Source organism: Papaver somniferum, chromosome 2, assembly GCF_003573695.1.
Source record: "Papaver somniferum cultivar HN1 chromosome 2, ASM357369v1, whole genome shotgun sequence".
In the NCBI taxonomy this organism is placed as follows: domain Eukaryota; kingdom Viridiplantae; phylum Streptophyta; class Magnoliopsida; order Ranunculales; family Papaveraceae; genus Papaver; species Papaver somniferum.
The window spans coordinates 1,685,137-1,711,252 of NC_039359.1; the positions used below are offsets into that span (position 1 = coordinate 1,685,137).

A 26,116-nucleotide genomic window follows, 5' to 3' on the forward strand; every position below is an offset into this window, starting at 1 on the left:
AGAAGTTAACTTGTAGTAGGCTAGAGTCTGTAGCGTCTTAATACAATGTGGTGTTCAAATCTGGACTAGGTCCCGGGGTTTTTCTGCATTTGCGGTTTCCTCGTTAACAAATTTTTTAGTGTCTGTGTTATTTCTTTTTCGCATTATATTTTCTATATAATTGAAATATCACAGGTTGTGCATAGTTCAATCAATTAGATAATTCAACCTTTGGTTGTTGATATAAATTGATTGACACTTGAACATTGGTATTTGGTATCGTTCAAGTTGTTCTCATAATAATCAGTCTCGCAAATTCTATCTGTTTGATTTGCTTATTACATTGAGAAACAGAGATGTAACTCTTGGATGTATTTTCCTTGGTTGAATCTGACTGTCTAGTTGATTCTCTTGGAAATATATTGGAGTTAGTCCATACAGATTGCCAAAACGAAATATTGGGTGTGGTTGTTAGACCCACATTTTTTCAATTAGTATCAGAAAAGGAAAACACGCTTAAGACCTCATAAGTCTGTGTTTGTAGCAATCTGACTCTATGGACGGAAACATTATCTTTATAAACGTACCACCAGTCTTCAATGGCTCGAACTACTTATGGTGGAAAATTGCGATGCGCGCTTTTCTCCAAGCTCGTGATTTTCAATCATGAGTTCGTGTAGTTAATGGATATGATCCTCCGGTTATTACAGAAGGCGATGTAACTGTTCCAAAGGATATTAATGCATATGATCCTGCCGAGATTCTCGCTGCAAAGCAAAATTCTAACGGATTAAATGCCATCATCCATGCCAATACCCCATATCTTCATCACCATGTGACTACGTGCATTAAGTCTAAAGAATCCTGGGATATCTTAGAAACTGTATTCGAATGAAATTCCTCTGAGAAAGAAGCTAGGATTCAAAACCTAAATTCTGACTAGGAAAACCTTTGTATGGCTGATGAAGATTCATTTGATGAGTTTAATCACAAAGTGTCTGAAATTGTTAATGCATCTTTTGCATTGGGTAAGACTATTCCTGAAAAGGACATTGTGATGAAAGTTCTCAGATCGTTGCCAACCAAATACGATTCTGAGAAACATGCCATCGTTGAAGGAAATAATCTTGATACATTTTCCAGAAATACTCTTGTTGGGAAGTTAAAGATCTTTGATCGTGAGCATACATCTAAATATGGGAAGGATATTGCTTTCAAAGCACAAAAGAACACTAAATTGCTTGAGAAAAGTAAAAGTGTTTGCAACTCTGTTGTTGATCCTATTGAGACTGATTCATCAAATGAATATCTTGACAACTCAGTTTCACTGATCATAAGACAGTTTAGAGATCTTCTTTTAAAAAGACTTCTGCTCCCAACTCCATTAGACCATAACTCGAAATAACAAATAACTAAATTGTTTCAGTAAATTCCTCACTTACGAATCTCCCAAATCTGACAATGACCAGAGATAAAATTGAGTATAAAGAATCTTTCATTTAAACAATTTAAACTCATTTGGTCAAAGATCAAACAACACAAAGATTATAAAACAATATGTTTTAGTGAACAAGCTCTATACAAGCAACTCTACAAGGAGAAGAAACTAGACAACTTGTTCGATCTTTACAACAAGTATGATATCTATCGGAATAAACTTCTTGTTTGGATCATAGATAATGAAGTGTGCAGGAAGAATCACAAAGATAAAAATAGATAAAATAAAAAATCGTCAAGTCTCCAGTCTTCAAATTAATAAACACATATACAACTTGATTCATACTAATGATCAATACACATAAAATAGTCTGTTAACATTGATTGGACAAAAGTTTTATCTACAAATCTTGAATCACAAGATCTGTAATAGTCAATGCTCAAAAAAACATGAGTGGCCTTATATCAGAAAAGAAGGACCATGGAATAATCAAGATTTATATATCAAGGATAATTGTATCGGTAGTCAATCGAATTAATAACCGAGAATAAAATAATAATACGATTTAGATTCCCACCAACAATACTACTAAATAATTCTTGATCCCAAATAAACCTTTAAATGAAGGTAACATGAGAGATTTCACATAATTAGATTATTCTCCTCTATCAACGAGTTGACTTCCCACACAAACAGTTAGACAATGTGTCAAAATATAGAGTTGACTTCCCAAACAAATGAGTTGATTTCTAATCGATATCTAAAAGATATTTAATATTTTGGTTTCAGGATCATGTCTTGAGTATCAAAGGAAATACTTCAATATTGATATATAATAATTTAACACATGTTCAAATCACTGTGTCAACATTATGTGAACACTCCAAGTTCAATCCATGTATATATCGGTGTTTGCAGAAACCCGAAGATAACAAATATATCGAAAATGTATATAAATGATTGGACCATGTCGGGATCGTTCCCGAATCCTCTTTTCAACTAAAAAACAGAATTTCACAAGTTCACTTCCTTAAACTATGTTTATGAAATTGTTTCCAAACATAATTTTAAAGTTTAAATTCACCCGGAAGTTCAATACACCAAATATTAACAAGTTACAAATTAGTGTAATGCCATAGATAAATTATATTTCGTAACTCCGCATACTCGAGTTGTATGAAACTACTAGTATATAATTTCTTGATACTTTGACCATAGTGTAATGACCAAGTCACCAATATTAGAGACAATTAAACAAACTTTACTTCGTATGTAAACACTGACTAGAAAAAACAAAGATAAAAATAGAACAAGTCAAGTATTTTGTTACTAACCTGGAACAAAAGGATGGTGTGCTCATTAATGCCGATACGTCTTCAAGTTCTTCATGAGTAAAAAAAGCGATTTTGAACATTTATATGTTCCTAGTCTAACTTAACGAAGCTGACTTTAGTAATCAAATCAAGCAGCTTCGATTTTTTGGACTAAAATATGACAACAAAACTTACATACGCTTAGTGAGTTCAACCGAGTAATGCTCTAACACCAACAAATAGTCGAGACAACCAGTAGTATTTTCGACTGCATCTTGATTTTTATTGAGTTCTTCTTATAAGTAAGAATGCATCGAATCTGGTCATGATGCCTTCTTTTCATCCTCAAGATTATCAATATAACCAATATACTTTTCAGTCAAGGCATATGCATAAAGAGTAATATAAAGAGGCAGATAGCCTTACAAGATCTTCAATTTCTTTATTTTCTTCTTCATCATCTCCACTTCCTATATTATCTCCGTCACTTCCACTTACTTTAGTTTCTTTATCACTTTCACTTTCATTAGTTTTTTCATCATTTTTATTGGATTCCTTATCACCCTTTAAATCTTTTACCTGACGTTGAGTTTTTAAGGGAAGGGTCTATATTACAATTTGAAGCTTCGGTTTCATCCCTTATCACTCTTTTTTACGCCAACAAAAAATCTTCGGAAAAATAAATATTATGCCATTAACTCCTTGTCGTCATGGATATATATTGGTTTTCTTTTCTCGCCACTTTTGGCATACCAAAAAACGTTTCCCATATCTTCGGAGTTGGATGTAAAAACATGCGTTACTCCATGCATTTGAACTAAAATGTAAGCTCGTTCGAGACTCGACCTCTCCTACAACATCATATCAGTTTAGTGACGTGTGATTCATTCTTTAGCCAATGTTCTTCAATAAACTCAGTGTATCAAAACATTAAGAACAAATTACCATGCGATACCTCACTTATGATCCTCAACTGTGTATCGGTCAACTCTAGCTTTTCACCCTTAATTGCTTTAACAAGAGTGAAAAGCCCCTTAAAACCAGATTTTTATGTTCTCATAGCGGGTTTCGCAGGTGATTTCTTGTTCTTTTTGGTATTCTTCACATGCATAATGAACATACTGTCAATATGTACTGTTGGTATTCAAGCATCACTAAACATACATTTTTTCATCCATACATATCAATATGTACTAGGGGTTTACCTAGTACATATCAAGCATAAACTTCACATATCAAAAGAGTTTACACAATACGTATCAATATGTATTGTCGGGACAACCGAAGGGAGTCCCTTCTATACTGTAACAATGGGGCCTAAAAATGCATTGCTTGCAACGCTTTTTTTCTTCCTTTTTAATCGATTCAATTGAATGGGTATTGGTTGTTTTTTCTCGAAATTGAATCTGAAAAATCGGGGGTACAACAGCCACACCCAATATTTCGCTTAACAATCTGTATGGACAAACTCTAATATACTTTTAAGAGAATCAATAAGACTCAATCTTAAAAACGTATATTAAAGAGTTAATATCTCAATCTCTCGATTTGATCTATACTCAAGCAAATAGAAATATGCGAGTCTTTATCAAATACTAGAGAGATAACTTGAACGATACCAAAGACCAATGTTCAAGTATCAATCAATTTCAATCAATAACCAAAGGTCGGATTTCCAATTGATTGATTCTAACGCACAACCTGTGATATTTCAATTATAAAGATAAACAATATAATGCGGAAATATAAATAACATAGACACCAGAATTTTGTTAACGAGGAAACCGCAAATGCAGAAAAACCCCGGGACCTAGTCCGGATTGAACACACACTGTATTAAGCCGCTACAGACACTAGCCTACTCCAAGCTAACTTCGGACTGAACTGTAGTTGAACCCCAATCAATCTCCCACTGATCCAAGATACAGTTGTACTCCCTACGCCTCTGATCCCAACAGGATACTGCGCACTTGATTCCCTTAGCTGATCTCATCCACAACTAAGAGTTACTACGACCCAAAGTCGAAGACTTGACAACAAACAAATCTGTCTCACACAGACAAGTCTATCAAAGGATCAATTTGTCTCCCATAGATAAACCCTAAAAGGTTTTGTTCCATATTTTTACAATAATCAAGGTGAACAGGAACCAATTGATAATCCAGTCTTATATTCCCGAAGAACAGCCTAGAGTTATCAATCACCTAACAACAATCTTAATCGTATGGTAGCGAAATAAGATGTTGCGGAATCACAAACAATGAGACGAATATGTTTGTGATTACTTTCTGTATCTTTCTTATCGGAGATATCAATCTCAAGCCAATCAATCTGATTGTACTCGTACGATAGAAAATGCAAGATCAGATCACACAACTACGATAAAAGTAGTATCGGTCTGGCTTCACAATCCCAATGAAGTCTTTAAGTCGTTAACCTGGTTTTAGAAGAAGAAAACCAAAGTTTAAAGGAGAACCGACTCTAGTATGCAAACTAGTATCACACATGAGGTGTGGGGATTAGTTTTGCACAGATACTAGAGTTTCCCTTATATAGTCTTTCAAATCAGGGTTTGAAATTAAGTTACCTTAGTAATAAAGCAATCAATATCCACCGTTAGATGAAAACCTGATTTAGATTCAAGCTAATATTTATCAACCGTTAGATCGAAAACTTAGCTTGTTACACACACTTGACAATGCACGCTTCTAGATTTGTTAACCGTACTCAAACGTATGCACTTGTTGGTTCGACAATAGCTAACCAAATGGTTAGCCATATGAGTATTCCATATCAAACACTTTCTTCTTCACCATAACTAGTTCAGATGATTTCAAATAAACTAGTTAGAGAGTTGTTCAATTGCAAGGAAATCTCATGTACTACACAAGACACAGTTGAAGCAAAGATGATTTGATTCACTTGAATCGGTTCATGAACTTTTATAGCCACGGTTTGCAAACTGCATTCCTTAGTCTTTTTAAGTTTAAGTTAAGAAATCATCTTCAGATATATAACCTTCTCAAGTTCGCAGATTAGGTTCGCGGACTTAAGTTACCGTGCAAAGTTTACAAACTCCAGCAGAAATTCTCGGGTATGTGAACTTCGCCTGTTCGCGGACTGGGTTCCCGGACTGAGTTCGCGGACTTAGTTTCACGCAAATAGTTTGTCAACTCCAGCAGAAATTCTCGGGTTTGAGAACTTTGCCAGTTCGCGGACTTGGCTCACTTCATTCTTCCGGTTCTCTTGATCAACAAAGTTCACAAACTTTGGTTCAAGGAATAGAACTTATACATAAATGTGTTTCCACAACAATGCTTATGTCCACCATTGGTTATGTAATCTAAACTCTCATTTCAATCATTGAAACATTCTTAGAGGATGTTATATAGTTGTTACACCATTTCTCGTCAAAACAATTTTCAAGATGATAGAAACATATCATGACTTTCGTCACATGGTAAAGATATACTTGGTTAAAGTGAAAAGCTTACCAACCCATATTTCGAGATATATATAGGCGAGGTATACTCGGCTCGAAATAGCAAATGTGTATAATCACAGTCTATATATATAACATACGACTTCTTGTGTCAAAGAGTAGGAGATAGAGTAGATAGACTTTTGAGTGGTAGATAAGTTCAAGTCTTCACATACCTTTTTGTCGAGAAGTTCCACCGATTCCTTGAGTATTTCTTCTACTTGTGTGATGAATCGCCATGAAGTCCTTGAGCTCAACTACACTTTCTATCCTAGTCCGAGACTTAGCTATAATAGACTAAAAATCAAGACTTATAGTTTGATCACTAACATTGACAAACATGCTTGAGATAGCAACGCATGCGAGTTCTACCGAGCAATGCTCTAACAGAGTCAACAATCGGAGAGTTATCTTCCCCGACTACGGTTAGGAGCGATGAAAAAGAATGGAAGTCGACCCTGTTGACGGCTAATATGGCATGAAAATGGTCAAAAAACCGTCACCTATACTTTTAATATAGTTACAGAAATGTTACAAAATATGTTATAAAATTATTACAATATAAGCGTAAGACGAATATAAAGCTTATAAATGTTATAAAATCACTGTTACAGATATTGTTGCAAAAACTGTTACAAATTGCGTCACAAAAACTAGTCCCCTACTTTGGTCGTCCCAGCACTGCTGAAGCAGACATCTAGTAGGGTCATACAATACAAGGGGTTTAAGTAGTACATATCAACCATAAACTGAAGTTTTTAGCGGTACATACTGATATGCACTACATGATCATACACAACATACATTAGAAGGGGTTTAAACCGTACATATCAAGGGGTTTTGCAGTACATATTGATATGTAGTGTAGGATAACAACACATAGTAAACGGGTTTAAGCAGTAACATATCAAGGGGTTTAGCAGTACATGTTGATATGTGACGATAGGATCATACACAACAAGAAATTGGTATCAACATATTTCTTATTCTTCTTTGTTTAGAATCAACATTTTTTTTTTGTTGATGGTTCTGGAGTAATCTGTTCTTGTACTACTCTCTCTCTTATAGTTTTGTCGATCCTTCTTGTTATAACTGTTGATCATTTCAGTAGAAATCAGTTTCAGATCTACGAGTTTGATGATTTCTTTTGATCGATTTTGTTTTTGTTTCTTTGCTGATTTTCTTTTGTCGATGATTTTCTTTTCGGATTCAGTTTCTTTGACCGGTTTGAACTTTCAATTTTTTATCTTTTTCCGAGTTTACAATTTTGATTTTCGGTGCCCTAATTTTAAGGTGGTTTTGAAACTGAAAAATAAATTAATTGGCGTTGGAGGACGTGGCTGGTTGACACGTGAATGCTGATGGACAATGAAGTAATTCACTTTTCAAAATAACTAGTAGATGGATTTTTGGACCAACCAACAAATCTACCCTTTGGCATTTGTTGGCAACTTTAAAACCGGAGATCGTAATTAGATACAAACCGAACACGATTCTTGCACGTCTATGATGTGGTCGGGACACATATTTCAAGTATGTGGTCCCTCTTATTTTTGTGACATGTTACAACAAAAAAACCCGTCCCCTCCAATTCCATGTCACAATTTCAATTTTTGAGAAAATATAGGGAGTTAAGAAAAAAAATGTAGTTACGCTTTTAGGTAATTAACTGTTTTGATACTTCATTTTTATAATATAAAGAGTATTACATTAATTAGTTGGAAGCCTAACAAGCTAAGATCCAACAACGTATTACTACATTAATTGAATAGGTTTCCGTGCTAGCCTACCAACGAGACTCATGGGTAACCTAGCCAAGGGAACCGAAGCGGATGGGGGACTGAGATTGTGTCACAAAGGGGAGCAAGCTAACTCTACCTTCCATATTAATTCCTGCAATATTACGCCATTGGGGGCTCGAACCTGAGACCTCCTGAAGGTCATGAAACTTTGGGAAACGGGGATGACCAGCTGAGCTAGGTACCCGATTTGATACTTTATCTCTTAATAATAGATGTCACAGAATTAAGAGCAACTATGTGGCCCGACCACATCATAGCCGCACCGGATTCTAAGTGGCTTTGGTTCCCCTCTTAGACTGGGTTTGGTAATGCTTTTATTTTTCCAAAAGCACTTTCAAAACCTATATATGTTAACAATTTTTGAAATTGGTGTTTGGTAAAAAAAAATCAAAGTGCTTTTTACTCAAATTCCTAAATTTTTAAAAGTTGCGGAGGAGGAGCTTTTAAAAGCTACAAAAGCATAACCTTTGGTCCCACCAAGATTTAATGCTTGATTTATCATTTTTGTCCCTATTTTATTTTGTAAATGACAAAAATTACCCTTAAATATATATACAATCAATTTTTTTTTTTATTTCTTATAATTTATTCTTTAGATATTACTATAATTTATTTTCAAACTATTTTATGATACCATTTCATTTAATTTATCAAAAATAAAAACAAATATTAAATAGTTACTTAATTTTAGTTTTATTTTTTGTTTGAAAATTATGTATACATATATATATATATATATATATTAAAAAGTGGTTAAGTAAAATATTTTTTTTAGCAATGTTATCTTACCAATACTAATATAAAGAAAAGACCATTTTTGGGTGGTTTTGGTGTCATACTATGGAAATATCTAAATTATCCCTCAAATAATTATACTAACATGTAGAGGTTAGCAAGGCTATATCTGTAAAATAAGCAACTAAAGGATTCAGCGTCGAACCCCACTAAACGCAATTTTGCGATTTCACATTTCTTTTTTTTCTTTTCTCTCCTTCGACTTTAGTTCCCAACTTCTCCTCCACTTTGTTCACTGTTTTTCTCCGTAGAAAGTAATGGAAACCTAAGCTTAAATTCTGAAAAAACCCTATACTAGAAAAAAAAAAAAAAGTGATTCGTGATCAAAGAATCTCCAACAATTTTCTCCTCGCCCTCTTTATTTTCTGCAACTTGAAAAAACCCTATACAAATGTTCTCCTGCAACTTGAAAAAAAAACTAGGTTTTAAATTTTTGGTTTCTCGAAGAACAACATGAAGTGAGACGCATGAATATTGATTTGGAAATTGAATTAGAGTTTTGGCAACAGTGGTTGGTGAATTAAAAATTCAGAGAAGCTTAATGTTTGGGTAAGTCCCTATGTTGTTTAATTTTCAGTATTTGAAGATCTTGAACTGTTGAGTTTATATGTTTGTGAATGAAAATTCAGAGAAGTTTATTGTTTGGGTAAGTCCCTATGTTGTTTAATTTTCGGTATTTGTAGTTGAAATTCTTGAATTGTATGTTTGTGAATGAAACTGTAATTGAATTGGGTATAGAAGCAAGTTGTGATTGTAGTTTAGGTTTGTGTTTAATCACATGGAGGGGGAAAAGATGGAAATTGTTGTTGAATCTTAAAATGGATTGAGTTTAAATTAATGTTAGGCTATTACAGGGAAGAATCTCTAAAGAAGTAAAATAGATGTGCATTATGGTGTTTACAGATACTATTATTATGGGTGTGCTCCGTTGAACTTAACTCAGCTGATGGTGAAGTGTAGTTATAGTGTAATTCATGTGGAAGCTAATGTGTAGAGAATGGATAAATGATGGTTGATGCAGATTGTGTTGGTGAACTTATAATCTAGTTATAGTGGTGGAGGTTGTTGCATAGTGGATGAAGTCGAGATCAACATATGGCAGGAAAGTCTCAGAAAATATGGTGGTGGTCTGTTGATGCAGAAATAGAACTGTAATTAGGTTGTCGTACTGTTTTGGTATTACGTTGAGATTTTAGGTTGAGCCTTGCGCTGGAATGGTGCAAGCCTGAACTGTGTCACACCAGAATGGCTAACTATGAATGGTGTGAATGTGCCCTAACTTTGGTTCTTAAGTGCATGTAGGCTTAAGAGTCGTAACTTCGCTATGGTATAACAATTATTTTCAAATGCTTCTAAATTATAAATTGAGTTTGTGTACTTCTATTGCAGTTGGATAATAAGAATCTGAAAGCCCTTCCCGAAACAGAAAAGCTTGAACTCAGTTTTCTGTCATGTACCTGAGTACAATGACAAGGTGGGGTTGATAGATTAAGGATAAACCTCTCCAAATTCCTAAGAATCGAGCTTCTCTGGTTCAAATGAACACAACCTAAGAAAAAAGTTCTGTTTTGAATTAATAATTTGATAAGAGTTCAATTACAGACTTTCTGCTTATAAATCTAAACTTCCCAACCCTAACATCCAATGCTCACTACACCCCCAGATGGTTACATCTAAGCCATCCTTATAATTTATAAAAGCAATCACTCATAAGTTAAATGTTACTAAATATGACTAATACTATAGACTGACAAATAACATGCTATGGGGAACTCTTTTCACATATGAGGAACATGACATTCCCCACCCCTTCTAGACATCCTTGTCCTCAAATATGAAAGAAATGACTAAAAAGGTTCTCTTGAGCATATTTAGCATGGCTTGGTACTCCTAGAGAAATCCCTTGTACAAATCCAGTAATGCTCCATACTGCCAAGTACTCATCAGTTGAGGTGTCTTACTCTTTCCAGTAGAAAAGGTTGTCAGCTGCTTGAAGTCAGTTGTTACAAATCTGTAAATAAAATGGTCAGATGTAATGATTCCTGTTGCTAACCTGTCAACCCTTTTGATTCCTTGCGCAACTTCTAATTTAATCACTTCTAGCACAACTTTCTTCATTATATTAATTGCGTAGGCCTTAAAAGACTGACAAGTAACACAGTTGGATGTAACCCCTAAGTAATCATGTAATTTCTCAAAAAATTTAGCTTGGATAGTCACCACATAAGTGAAAAAATCCACTTCATTGGGAGATGAACCTGTTGACGTCCCATTAAGAATCCAACCCTGACTAAGCATTCCCATTGTCCTACCAGAAGACTCAAGCTGGATACAACCTCCTGGGTTTTGATACGCTCTAAACATCAGATGTCTACGTTCAACAGAGTACCAGCACTGGAGAACAAACGCAGCTGAATTCTCGTTTCTATGTTGGATAATTTCAGGTTCACCCCTGCTCCAGTTTCGCAAAGGCTCTCAGGCATGTTAACAAATAACCCAGGTACCTTCCCCGTAATCCGCATTTGAATAAAAAATATATCTTTCATAAAAAATCTAACTGTACCTATCGTACCATGCCGTGCAACCATAAGGAACCATCGACAATCATTCACTTTTGTGTTCTGAAACGCGACCCAACTAGCAACACCAGAACTCTTAGAATTAGATTTCCCTAACATGGTTTCAAGCGTTTTCCCTCTATCAAACAACAAACGAACACAACTCAGAGAGACAAGCGTTCCATGTAGCTCGATGACAAGACATGTAGCACAATTACTAATTCCTGTACTCCATAAACTCGTTAAGCCTAATCTGAATTTCCACTTCATCATGTCTTCTAAAATTAAAACATTTGGAATGTAAAGCATGGTAAGTATGCACTGAGTTCCCATCACCCTTGCCAGTACACGGTCAGAACAACAAAAATTCTTCTCGGTCTGATATGCACGTTCCCATATATAGTTGTAATACCCAAGAGAGTACTGAAAACCATCAGTTTGGGATACCATTCTGCTACTAAAACTTCAGGATGAATGGAAAAACTCTCGGAGACTTTGCATGTGAGCAAATAGAAGTATAAGAAAAGAAAGCAATTTAAATATCCATCTCAGGAAGTCCACCAACATCAACAGATAAGTAACTTGGATTACCTCACATGTTAGTTGTAAGGAAAAAAAAATCTACTCCGTTCCTTCCCAGCATTTGAACATACCCTTTATGTACCTTCTTAATACTCACCACTCTAACCAACGTACGCGACAAAAAATTATTTATCTCTGGCAATGCAACAATCATCTTATTATTCATACCATGTGAAACAATCATGAGCACGGGTACAATCCAGGTATCCACCAACAATTCTACTTGGGAACCATGTTTCAGAACAAGCTCATTAACGATTTTCTCTTTGTAATTATCCAATCGAATTGACCCAACAGGAGCCAGCTCACAAGATATCATTTTATCAATACCAAATCTATAAGTGACAGCAAAAGAAAAATACCCTTTAAGAACATCGAACACCTTGCCACGATCATATATCCAGTAAGCAGAATTCATAACAGTGAAGAGACATTCATCTATTAGTAACTTGTAACTCACTTTACCCCGTTTAGGTTGCAAGAGGAAATAATTTCCGCTAACATTGGAACTCCCAGTTTCACTTTCAGGATTTTTATCAAACAATATCCAAGAAGTACTAAAACCATCATCTCTAAATGATATACAACCAAATAAAGCACCAGGCCGTGAATTTGGCCAGTACCCAAGTTTATAAAGCAGCTCTTGAATAAAATTTCGATCATAGTTATGTATTAGAATCGAACACACATTAAGTAGCAAGGAACCAGAAATAGTTGTGACAGAACCTAATGTATAATCTCCAACAGGATCAGAAAAAACCTTCCTAATGTCAAACTTTTTTCCACGGTCAAATGTGCAACGAGAAGTATTAAGTAAAATAGAAAAACACTCACCAATTAGTGGTTTGTAGAATTTCAGTATCTCTTTACCAGGAACATTTTTGATTTGAAAAGTATCCATCAAGACACTCCAATTAGGAAACAAAATTATTCATGTGAGTCTAGAACTGTTGAATTCTCATTTTCTTCAAAGAAAAAAGAGGAATTAACTTGCAATCGAGAGATTCATCTTCTTCTTCAGCTAATGAAATTGAGGATTTCTGAGTTGAGTCACTTACTGAATCTGAATAAACAGGATTTGGTTCATTGTGGTCAGCAATGTATTTCTTCATCGTCTTCATTTGTTGAACCACTGATTGGAGTAATTCAAGACTTTCTTCCGAATTCTCATCACATAGCCTTCGCTCCATCGCCAGGATATCCTTTATTTCTGTTGAAACAAAATTCATCCATGCAGCTACTTGCATAGAAGGTCGAATAAATTCACTCTTCAGCTTCTCTGTTACTGCAGCTTGATATCTTCCCAAACAATAGATCTTCTATGATAATAATTCAATTTCAGTGAATTCTCATGGATAAAAGTCGTCCATATCTGCAACCTCCATCGAAGAAAATAACAGAATCGAACGGCTCTAGATACCAATTGTCATGTACCTGAGTACAATGACAAGGTGGGGTTGATAGATTAAGGATAAACCTCTCCCAATTCCGAAGAATCGAGCTTCTCTGGTTCAAATGAACACAGCCTAAGAACAAAGTTCTGTTTTGGATTAATAATTTGATAAGAGTTCAATTACAGACTTTCTACTTATAAATATGATCTTCCCAACCCTAACATCCAATGCTCACTACACCCCCAAATGGTTACATCTAAGCCATCCTTACAATTTATAAAAGCACTCACTCATAAGTTAAATATTACCAACTATGACTAATACTATAGACTGACAAGTAACATGATATGGGGCACTCTTTTCACATATGAAGCACATGACATTTTCCAGGTTAGTCTTTTATCAAATGTTTTAGAATTTCGTTGGTGAGAAATTATACATTATAGTGAGACTAGAGATGGTTAGCAACAGAATCCTTTCACTGTAATGTAGCAGGCCGCACCTGGGCAACATGGTGATTTTTCTCATCATATAAGTTCGGCTAATTTTGTTCTGACAACATAGCGATCTTTCAAATTAATGAGTCAGTAATGATTAGGAGTCGAGTAATTGTTTAGTTCACTTCGAGGGGAATCATGACCTATAAGAGATTTTTTTTATTGAGTAATTTCTAACAAAACTTTAGCAAATTAATTGAATTGGAATATACCCTCGGTCTGTTCATTTCTTATATTATGTGGAAACTTTAGAATTCAATACTTCAGTTTGACGTTTGAATTTTGATTTAGTTTGGATGTATCGTGTGCTTGGAGGTGGAGCTAACAACTCTTTGGTTATGGTATATGCTGTTTGTGGTGATTGTTTCTTAACTGTAGGGCTAGATGTAATATCAATAAATGTTGAGAATTCTTAATTTTGTTGTGCGCCATCCTGATGTTTAGACTCTATAAAACCCAACTCTTAACGAAAGATGTTTATGCAATGCTTAGATTTGCATGTTGTACCCTGTGTTTTTATGTGATTACCCTGTCTAGAACAAGGCTATCACTCTAGGCTACACATGTATGTGTTTCATATATATATATATATGTGTTAAGCTACTACCCTAGCTAGACCTTTTACTCATAATGTTGGGAGCATATGTCATCATTGTAGCGGTAAGGATGGTTATCGGTCAATAAATGTCATTTTTACACGAATGTGTTTGCTATCAAATTATACCAAAAAAAACTTTCTTATTGTGTAATTATGTGGAAGTCAAAGCTGTTAGTTTGATGCCTTTGTTATGTCTACCTTTGATTTCCCCCCACTAATCTTTTATATTGTTTGCAGGCTCCCAAATGCAAGACAACCACAACATATTAGAGTACCCAATAAAAAAGGTAAAGCGCCAAAAGGTTTAGGAGTACACAAAGTTCCATCTTACTCTCATTATATCATCGAGAGAGTTTTTTTGTTCTGGGATCTACCATTAGGCATTCATGTGTCAGAATAATAAAGAATGCGATCGCTTTCATTGTAATTTTTAACTCGTAGGTGAAGTTCCCTTTTGATGGTTGAGAATGGTAACAATATATGAAACTGTCTTATAGGGTCTCTTTTTGAGTCCATAAATGTAACTGGATGTTTTTGGTTGAAAAATTATCTAATACTAGAATGTTTGATTTTATTTGGAATGGATGGCAGGCGCATCGCGCGTGCGTGTTATACTAGTCATAATAATAGTAACACTTAGTAAATTTAATATTTAAATTTTTATATTTAACAGTAAAATAAATTAATTATTTTAAACCCTTTAGAATTGAATAAAATTATTTTTAGAGATATGTTTGTTTCTGTCATTTGCCATAACAATAATGGTTGAATCTAATATTTTACCAAACACACTTTGGTCGCTTTTTCAATCAGCTTTAATTTTAATTAATATTTTACCAAACGTCTAATTGCTTTTATCTCATAGCACAGCAACGCACGGTAGAAAAGTACTTTTATAAAAGCCGCAGCAATACCAAACTAAGCCTTATTCCCATGACAACCGAACCGAACTGGATCCACAGACGGGCCTCACAAGACTATGTTACCAAACAAACAGATCCTTCAGTAAATTCTCGCGTTTTATCATCTCTCTAAAAACTCTCCAGTCTCCACCAGTTTCTGGTTTCCACCAGCAAGAAAACGAGCAGCAGCACCACCATTAAAAGCCTAGATTTCGAGGGTTTGATACAAGTGGTCGTATCGAAGAATAGAGAGAGGTATGTGGCATGAAGCCAGGAGATCAGAGAAGAAAGTCCATGATCTCATGGATGCAGCAAGAAAACGAGCTCAGAGACGAGCAGTATATCTTGCTAAGAGACGTGGAGATCCTCAGCAATCTCTCCTTGTTGTTGGATCTCGTTGTCGTACCTATCGTGATGATGGACTCTATCAAGCTACTCAAGACCAACAAGGATTGTAAGGATTATTTTTATTCTAGGGTTTCCATTTTTTCCCCATTTTTCTAACTTGCAAACCGTAATTTCTGATTCTCTATTATAGTCCCTACATATTGGTTCTGCCATTATGTTACCTAGAACTGTTTCATTTACATGATGGGTTTGGATGTCAAGGGCACATTTGTTCAGGAGTTAAAAACCCTAAAATTTTCACTTCGTGACCCTATTATCATGCACAGCGAAAGAGACATAATTTTTACAATGTCAATCAGAAATTAAATTGAATCATGTTGAACTTTAGTTGCATAAATTGTTAGCTGGTTCTTCAAAGTGTTCAGGATGGTACCTCTTGAAATTAAAGTTTGAAAAGGTGCCTTTTTTAAGGGGTGGTAGTATGATTTCACAAGGATTGTCACCTCGTGATGTTTAGTAGCCAAGATAAAAAAAACAAGACAGAGAGTGGACCTATTTAAACTTAGTTGAGAAATTAAAATGACAGAACCGAAAATGTTTGATATAAAATTAACGTTTGAGAAATTAAAGTTGAGAAATTAAAGTGACAAGAATGTGTTTGTGTTTCATATAAATTGTGATAGCCTTGCCGCGAGAAAAGCCTTGTGCCGTGAAACTTGCGTTTCATTGGAATTTTCTCCTAAAATTACTTTGTAGTAACCCGTGTGTATGTTTTTTCTATTACAGGATACCATGGAATGGAAAGCAAGATGTATTGATTGACAGGTAAATCTCTGTCCTGTCAGTTTCTGTCATGCATTACACGTTTGCTTACCCCATTGAGTAATTGAGTTCTATTCTCCATGCAGATTTGATGGTCGAGCACTTCTTGATTTTATACGAGATTCTCGAAATATTCGTGTTCAAGAGAAAACTGAGGAAGAAGAAGAACTAGAAGAGTTTGTAAATTTTGAGCGTTACCGGGATTTAATTAAACATCGCCGTAGAGGATGTCGGTACTTCTTGTTTTCATTCTAAGTTAACATTGTTGTATAAGTTTTAAAGCTGAGATTTTTTTGCTTGGTTTTCAATGTGTATACACCCTCTTTTTTTTGATCCATCAAGATTAGTGCCAGTTTCACAATTAATATCTGTTGGCAGTTACTGATGAAGATGGTTTACATCATGCTAATCAAGAAATAGAAGCCAAGAATGCTCCATATTCATCCGACAGGTGCTTAATAACTTATATATTATAAAGCTATCTTATGTGTTGAACTTTGTCCATTATATTAACAGATGTATCTTATGTGTCTCAAAACTTGCATTACACAAGGCTATTTGCTTTCAAATACCGGAGGAGCTTCATTTCTTTGAATTTTTTTACTTGTTAGATCAAATACTGCACTGGCTCCAGTAAGCAAGGGATCCTACTCACAGGTTGGATTTTCATATGGTGGGGATGGGAAGGAGGAAGCTGGTCTGTTGGATAGTGATGAAGACGAAGAGGATGATGAAGATGATGACGATGATGACGACTTCAATAGTGATGATAGTAATGATGAAGGGATGGATAAAATTGCAAAGGAATTCGGAGTGAAGAGGTATAACTGGCTTGTTTACAAGGATAAAAAAGCCAAAGAAGAAGAGAAAAGACAAAAGGAAGTTGTTAAAGGGGACCCTGCAATCGTAAGTTTTGAATATAATTGCTCTAGACTTTGTAATTACGATGCTGTTGTTTGTCTTCCTGGTGCATAATATTCTAATATAAGCAGAGAAAATTGAGTCGTAAGGAAAGAAGGAAGGCTTCTCAAATAGAAAGGGAGAGGGAAAGGGAAAGTGCACGTATAAGTGGATCTCGAGTAGTACATCATGATCCCTACCGGTAAAGTCATATGGTTATATTTTCTGTATGCTTAGTTAAATCAATTACTTCTAAGTTCTAGCAGCAATAAGAAACATTTTGTTTTGTTGTTGCTTATGATCTGATGGTAATGCCATGTATGCATGATATTCAGGGAGTCACGACGAAGTCCTACTTATGAAGCTTATGCTCGTTCCAGAAGGTATGCATATAGTTTCACCTTTTATAGGTTTTCTAGCCGATGATGTACTGAGAGTTCATTTTAACTTATAGTTCTATCTATCTTGATTTATAGGAGCAGATCACGTTCACGTTCTCCATCTTACTCGAGGCGCTATGATCGCGGTGGGCATTCTGACAATGCACATCGAAGCAAATCAAGGGCGCCAAAAATAGAGTACATTACTGAGTTTGGTGGCTCTGGCATGGACGATCAGAAGCTGGAACGAGTTTCTCCACCACCGTCCCCCATATTTCAAGCTGATGTACTGAACCGGTCGGAGCACTCGACCTTTAATTCTTGCAAAGATAGATTGGACATTGTTTTGAACGCTGCAGCTTATACTGTTGGCAATTTTGGTTAATTTGGGCCAAAGGATTCTTATGTTAGATCTGTAGGTCGCTAGCTAGGCATATGTAAGGGAGGGGGAGAAAAGGGATTCCTCTTATGAGAGAGGCCAATTACATTCCATTTGTTCTCTATGTTCCTTTCGGTCAAATATAATTCTGTACACCAGAATATACACTGAGTTTCGAGGAATTGAATAACCCCCCGGGGTATTACTAATTCTGTAACTTCTATGCAGGCCTTCATCTGGTCGTATACTAGAAGCATTGCATGTTGATCCTGCATCTGCTGTATCCCTTGATCAGGAAAAGGAAAGTAAAATCCTTAAAACACCAGTAAGGTATTTTTTTCCCTCTAGTGCTTTTGTAACGCGGTGATGAGGAGGTATTCACGGTTAATATTAAAAATGGAGTTTTGTGATGCTATCTGTTGTCATGTTACATCATTTTTTTTACTCTTATCACCCTTTTCAATTCTTAATGCAATATTGTGAGAAGTGGTTTGGGACGCATAAGTGATCTGTTTTGGATTCCAGCTTTACGATGCTCTCTTTTTGGCCTATTCTACATATTTTGAGCAGGATAAATTCTAACTGATTCTTCTAAATTCTTTGTTCCAAACAATGTAGCACATCAGCAGCACTAGCAAAACTAAATAAGTCAGCTAGTAACGCGGCGGCCCTAAAAGCACAGCAGGGTGAGAAAAAGGAAACACCACAAGAGCGCCTCAAACGGATAATGAGCAAACAACTGAATAAGCAAAGTAGGATCTGTTCTTCATGTTTGCTAGCTTGCTATTGGCGAAGATAGACATGGGTTTTGCCTTAAAAATTTCTAGTGAGTGTCCTTATCCTATCTGTACTACTGCTTATACTTGCCTGCTGCTGGTGCAGTTAAAAAGGACACTGCTGTTGAGACAGCCAAGAAACGTGAACAGGAACGACAAAGGCAAGAAAAACTCGCTGAAACAAGCAGATTAAGCCGGCGTAGGTACCGCAGCCGTAGTAGAAGTAGGAGTCGATCCCGTTCTCCTCCAAGGTATGTGTTCCATATTGCTTCAAATGCGCTGTTTCACTCAAGGCGGCTCTATCAGGTCGACATTGTCTCCCAATATCTTTTGAACTCCTCGGATCTAGTCGCCACATTACATATCTATCTATATATATTTGGGGTCTCTAGTAAAACTGGCAGAGCCATCGCTGGTTTTCTTCTGGAGTTGTGTTTGCTTTCCACACGAGGGTTTCTAGTGATAATAGTTGCTAAATTACTGTCAACTATCTACCTGTAGTAGTAGCAGAAGACATCGGCGCAGCAGCCGAAGTCGGAGTAAGAGCAGGAGCCCTAGAAGGCAAAGTCGGAGTAAGAGCAGGAGTCCTAGAAGGCATTATTCACGGTCACATTCTCATTCGCGTTCTCGGTCCCCAAGGTAATCAGTTATAATACTTTCCAATTTGTTTTGAACAGATTATGATATATCGTGAAACTGAATCTTGCTCACTGTCAATTTTTGTCAGGGTGAGGAGCCGTTCCAGATACTGAGCTGAGTGATCATCTGTTGACTGGCTTTCTTTTTTGTCCTCTATGGAATGGTTGTGTGGATCGTAATGTAATAGTAGATTACGTTTTATTGGTTGTGTAAGTTTTGTTTGACGATCACAAAGGAAATTGAAGCAAATCAGAAAATGTCTTCCCGTAGTTTTCCTTCAAAGAAAGACCTAGAGATTGTTCATGTTCTAGTCTTCTCGGAGTAACTCTTTGATATGAAAGTTGTTGTACTTGTGATTATACTTGAATGCAGTATTCCAATTGATAATTTAAGTCTAAAGTAAAATCCTTTTCAACTGACTGAAATTGCTGATCTGCTACTAACTATAAGACAGCAAAAAAATGAATGATGATAATATTTGGCAAACCTTAACAACCCCTATGTAGACTGGTTTACGTTAGTGCTTTGCTCTTCTTATTAGATTGGAAGTGCACGAGGTGCCGACTATCACTTTCTGTCAAAAGCCATGGTTGAGAATTTGGATGACTTAAATCGTCCGCTTTCAATGCCTTCTAAACCGCTCATTCTGCATGAAACGCTCTTAAAGTCTGGATAGTAGGAGGAAGTAGGACTAGAATCAGAATGGATTGGATGGAGATGGGATTAGTATGGGAGAGAGATATAACTGAATCTAGGTAGGCCTTTTGCTTAAAAACCTACCACCATGTAGTAGATTTGGTTCATGTCTCCAAGTTTATGGGTCCATATCATAAACTAGTAAAGTTGCTGTAATGCGTGGAAACTTTTTTATAAAGATTATCTTGAACAATCTTAGTTTAAACTGTCATATCAATCAAAGAAGGAAAGACGAAAATGGTGTGTTTCGGCTCGGAATTACTCAGGCTTTATATGCTAATCTTTAGGGTCATTTGCATATTTACGGACTATTACAAACTGAATAACTCTATCAGAGTTAGCCTGGCCTGGCCTGGCTTTTGTGTAGAGTATAGTTTTGGGTTTAGATTATGGAGCTTGTTAATTAACAAGTGCACGGCAAAGCATGTGCAATGCATCTTACGTTAATTATAGCGTATCAGAGTAATATGTTAATCAATCTGCTTCAGATAGATTTCTTAAGAAGTCTGTCAGTCATAACGGTCATTTTTAGGGACCTTTCCGAAAACAGTAACGACCTGTTTGACATGGTTGAGGTTCTTTCCAATCACAGTGCCAAAAGAAATGATTTTTAATTTCCTCAAGAACATCAAGATTCTCAGGTAGGACCCACCTTCCCACTCTCCAACAGCTACATCTCTCTTCTCTTCGGCGCCCTATAAAAATCCACACTCCACAGCCTCTCGGCCCTCTCCCCTCTTTCGTCTTTCGCACCCAAAAACCAATCCTCCGGGGAAAAGAAAAAAAAACAGAAATACAACTGTCAAAGAGCTCACACAAGTAGCAACCCCGTCGTTCTCTGCATCTACTACCACCATGGTTGACGTCGAAAGAAGAATGATGGGTTTGAACAAAGCCCATGTAGCCGGTCTTCGCCGTCTATCTGCTCGAGCAGCCGCTCCATCTCCAACCAAAACCACCGGTTCCAATCGAAAAAGTCTTCTTTCTTTCACTTCCTTGGCTGATAAAGTCATCTCTCATCTCCTTACCTCAAACGTAACTGTTTTACCTGGTCTCACAGACACTGAATTCGCTCGTACTGAAGCTGAATTCGGGTTTGTTTTTCCTCCTGATCTCAAAGCCATCCTTTCAGCTGGTTTACCAGTCGGCCCCGGCTTTCCTGATTGGCGTAGTACCGGTTCTTCAAGACTCCATCTCCGATCACTACTTGATTTACCCATTGCTTCTATATCATTACAAGTTGCTCGTAACACTCTTTGGCCAAAGTCCTGGGGATCAAAACCCTTAGAGGCCGGAAATGCGATGCGAATAGCTAGAAATTCATTGAAAAAAGCTCCTCTTTTGATTCCTATCTTTAACCACTGTTATATTCCTTGTAATCCTTGTTTAGCTGGTAACCCAATTTTCTTTGTTGATGAAAGTTCTGTTTTTTGTTGCGGGTCTGATCTTTCTGATTTTTTCGAACGCGAAGCTGTGTTTTGTTACGATGATCATCAAACCCATGTTACTAAAAGAATATCATCATCAAGCAACGAAAGCAACATTGTACAAGACAATGAGTTCTCGTTCAACACCGTCAGAAGAAGTTTGGATTACAGTGGGAATTCACAAAAGAAATCAGGAAGATGGGTTGAATTCTGGAGTGATATAGTTATTGATCGGCGTAGACGACAAAGAAGAAATTCTTCATTTTCATCATTATCATCGAATTCATCGTTATCATCAAATTCATCAACATCACCAGACCGTTTTCTTCAGGAACCCAAATCACAACCGAAATGGGTAGACGAATATTTGGACGGAATCGGTTCGATTTTACGAGAAAGCGGTTGGAATGAACCTGATGTAACTGAGATTATAAATCAACCGGCTTCTGGTTTTCTTGAAGGTAGCGAAGGAGACGGAGAATCGGTTCTATTAGACAGTCAATCGGTTTATGATGCTTTGCTTTTGGAAGCGGATCGGCTATCCGATTCACTCAGACGAGCTGGTTGGAGTTCAGAAGAAGTTACTGACGTTTTGGGGTTTGATTTTAGACCCGGAAAGGTTCAAAAACCGGTTCTAAAATTATCTCCTGAACAAATCGAGAAAATCGGGAAACTTGCTGAATCGGTTTCTTGTTCTTGACTCATTAATAACCGGTAACCGGGTAACATTACTGGTATAGATAGCGTTTAGTTTTTCCTTCCCGATTTTTTTACCGACTTTTTTTTAAGCTTGTAATATTGCTTTGTTACTTCAATCGGTGAAAAAAATCGGGAAAAGTGATGTACTAATCCACAAAACAGTAATGTTAAACGTGTTGCACTTTTCTTAAGCACAGTATTCTATGACGAGGAAGAATTCTCAATATGCTAATATGTCCCAATTCAACCGTTTAAAAGGGTAGTTCATCGGAAATTTGAGTAAATTTTTGTGTAAAAATTGCACTACACTTTATACAAATAGGTTACGCTGGTATTGGTGATATTAACAGAAACTGGCCGATGATGATAGAAAAGGGATAGAATCCTCAAATAATAGATTGATAACTTCGAGAATCCATTGCAATTACAAGATTACGTCAGTTTTCAATGTAAAGGTAGTGCAACATAACTTCAAGTCCTTCACCAGTCCAAGTGTTTTTAGTGGCATTAAGATTACAAAAAGCGGCTATGTTTGCCGCCTTTCTAATACTGAATTTAGAGACTAATATAAAAACACTAGCCTTGAAGAAAAGGTTTCTGTGAACTATTTATAAGTTAAAAAGTGAGTTAAAAGTAAATTTATGAGATTAAATTTGTACTGCCTCGCATGAAATTAAGGTTGGTTGTTCTTGGTTGCTAGAAGGTGATATCTTCCTTCAACCGCAAGCAGGATTCGATCCAAAAGCATAGAGTAGTGATCGGTTTGGATCCATGTGCACCGATACCCGATACAAGGACGAGCATTGAGGTATATGTAGACATTTTAATGTATCAAATAGAATTGTTTGATACGTTGTACATGTTGGAAAAGGTGAATAGGGTAGTAGTATCCCACGGTAGAAAATGAAACCTGTTATAGGGGCGGCATGGTTTATTAGAGGGACGGCATTTTAATAGGACAAAAAGGGTCATTACATGATCATTTAAGGTGTCCCTTATAAAAAAAAAATACTGGAAATGACAAATTAATCCTCATAATTGATAACCTAGTTTAATGATGATAATCAAGTTTAGTGTTAATGATCAATTTCACTTATATTAACTCAAAATCAAAATCAGATTTTTAGAGTTAAAAAAAAAAATTTAGAGGAGAAGGTCAATCTCAATCAATTAAAGAAATTAACCAACAAAATGAAGAACCAGGACCTGAAAATGATCGGGTATACTTCTAAATTAGTCCCAACTAGCTTTTTGTTGCTCAAAGTTATCTAAAATACGTAAAAACTTCATTTTTTTTACATTTTCAGAGCTAATTACGGTTGGAATTTTGCTCATAACCAACCGTAAATCGAAGTTATGGTTCGTAAAAGATGAACTACCAGCCGTAACTGGTTAAATTTGAAGAAAACCCAATCGTAGAACCAGTTACGGTTGGTAACTAAATGCTCGATACCAACCGTAACTCAGTTACGGTTCGTAAACTAAAATGGTTACCAACCGTAACTGAAGAAAATTCTCAGATATAAGAACATACGGTTGGTAATTGAACTATTACCAACCGTAACAACATCAAAATATCCAGTTACGGTTCGTAATTGAGTTAAAATCAACCGTAACTCACATAAACCCAGAAATTTCAATTTTCATCTAAAACCCTAATTTTTGATAGAAATTAAACTTAAATTGAACAAAGTAAACCAAATCGTAACTGGGTTTTCAAAACATACCTGATATAAGTCATTACACTACACTTGATTAATTTTCGAACCGTCAATTAATCGAAGATGATGAAATTTTGAGTTTTAATGGAGGTTACGGTTGATGGGAGGAGGAGAAGAGAAGAAGAAAGAAAACAAATTTTCAATTTAGCTTTGATTTAGGTTAAAAAATGGGGAGGGTAATCTAGTTAATTTACACCTTCTAATAAACCATGCCGCCCCCATAACAGGTTAATAGAAACACAAAATTGGTTAAAAAGACCAAAATCAACAATTTCTGGACAAAAATGTAAAAATAGCCAGGATGTAAACTGTTTCATCCTACCCGTTTTCAAATATTTTTTCTTATTTTTAATTTACATCAGGATGCATCCAGTTTCATCGTTGCTATTATTTAAGTTTAAGTCAGGATGAATCCAGTTTCATCCTTGCTATTTTTTTGGTGTCCATACTTATTTTTTACTCGTCCATTTGAACCATGTTTTAAATATATTTGGACGAATGACCCATTTTACGTACTAGAAAATACTAAGACTACGAGGGAGCATGAATGGGAAACTTGGTTTTTATTTTAGGAATGGTAATGAGAGTCAGTAAGCCAATTTGGGAACTCTAATAAAAGACGTTGAAACGAAACGTGTAGTCTGTAATTGGTAATGTTGTAACTGCTAATTGAGTTGTTCGGTGCTTATGTTGTTTGGTAGGGGTTTAAAATTTATGGACAACCACTGCTTCCATTGGAGAGGAGCAAATGAGCCCTAAACAGCGCGAGCAGTCTCTGAAAAATGCAATCCAAGACAAGGCGCTATAAGAAGGAGTTTGTAATTTTTTTCTTTCTGAATATCAATAGTCATCCGCATTTTATAGAAAATATAACTCTTTTTCAGATGCGTGGATTCGAAACGACAACCACCGACCAAAATAATGGAGTCGTTATTTTGGATGTTCATTGTCCTAAATTTAGTTTACTTTGGTATAAAGAGTTGTCCAAATGTTGGTTACCCCTATGACTCTAGATTCTAGTGAGGGAAGTATTTGGTTCCCCAATTATTTTTCTTTATTGATGGATGGTGTAGCAGGATAACATAGTGGTCCTGGTAGAGGTAGGAGGTGCATGCATGGTTTTCCCATATTTCAGGCTGTGGCCTGTGGTAACTACTCAGGATAACAAAGATGTTTTTGGTCAACAGAAGTTACACCGGTCTTTTTTTATTTTTTATTTTGTAAAAGAGAAGAGAAAAATATATACAAATCCTAGCAACACGTTGGATGAGCAAATAAACGGTTAGATTTGCATTCAGTTTAGGACCCACCATTTTTACTTTGGGACTCACCATTTTTGCTAAAGGGTTCAATGTTTTTAGATCTGGATTTTAATTAATGTAAAGTCTGTTTGATATGTAAGCATAATTCCTCCACCATTTTACGTCTGCCACAAAAAGTCCTGGAATAGCATAAATCTCAAACCAACTCACTAGGAGAATTTGTTGATAAGAAAAATAAAACAAACAAAAAAGAGGAAAAAGAAAATATGTCTGATCCCAGGTTCGAACTGGGGACCTTTTGCGTGTGAGGCAAACGTGATAACCAACTACACCAACCAGACTTGATCTGCTATTTCTCTGCGGACTTTGAACCTTGGGTTAACTGGTATCAAAGGATGTCCACTTATGCTAATCAGTAGGGTGACATGATCTTGGGACTCCAAAAAGATGATAATAATAGAAAATTCTTCTGCATACTGTTTATCTATTGAAATCTCTTGCACATGCTGATTTAGTATTTCACCGCCCCAACAACAGACTATGAAACAAAATTCAGTCTGCAAGAGGAGAGGATACTTATCCCTAAAGCAAAACCATCAAGGACCTACCTCTACATGGACCACAACTAATGGTTACTAATTCCCTCTTGGGAGAAAATACTGAGTCAAGGACAACAATAAAAACAAATGCAAATAGTTACTATGAGTAAAATGTCAGTTTGCTTTCAG

At 36.0% G+C, this 26,116-nt stretch overlaps 2 protein-coding genes and 1 non-coding gene across 5 annotated transcripts; 2 read left to right on the forward strand and 1 right to left on the reverse strand.

Moving 5' to 3' along the window:
- Window positions 1–15,467: 15,467 nt before the first annotated feature.
- LOC113346653 (CLK4-associating serine/arginine rich protein-like) lies at window positions 15,468–19,970 on the forward strand. Of its 3 annotated transcripts, none has more exons than XM_026590131.1 (13): window positions 15,468–15,793; window positions 16,474–16,512; window positions 16,596–16,738; window positions 16,888–16,960; window positions 17,121–17,415; window positions 17,502–17,611; window positions 17,745–17,792; window positions 17,886–18,086; window positions 18,397–18,498; window positions 18,787–18,920; window positions 19,051–19,195; window positions 19,446–19,583; window positions 19,672–19,970. In XM_026590131.1, exons 1-13 carry the CDS (start codon window positions 15,597–15,599, stop codon window positions 19,694–19,696), a joined length of 1,650 nt encoding a protein of 549 aa, XP_026445916.1. In that variant the 5' UTR covers window positions 15,468–15,596; the 3' UTR covers window positions 19,697–19,970. The 3 variants fall into 3 exon arrangements, with proteins under 3 accessions (XP_026445916.1, XP_026445917.1, XP_026445918.1); XM_026590132.1 differs by having other exon boundaries at window positions 19,449–19,583; XM_026590133.1 differs by having other exon boundaries at window positions 17,892–18,086.
- Window positions 19,971–21,024: 1,054 nt separating this feature from the next.
- On the forward strand, window positions 21,025–22,596 carry LOC113352917. The gene has a single exon (XM_026596667.1). It carries the CDS (start codon window positions 21,135–21,137, stop codon window positions 22,404–22,406), a length of 1,272 nt encoding a protein of 423 aa, XP_026452452.1. The 5' UTR covers window positions 21,025–21,134; the 3' UTR covers window positions 22,407–22,596.
- A 3,059-nt stretch (window positions 22,597–25,655) lies between these two features.
- TRNAV-CAC lies at window positions 25,656–25,729 on the reverse strand. The gene has a single exon. It is a non-coding gene; the product is annotated as a tRNA-Val (tRNA).
- Window positions 25,730–26,116: the final 387 nt, after the last annotated feature.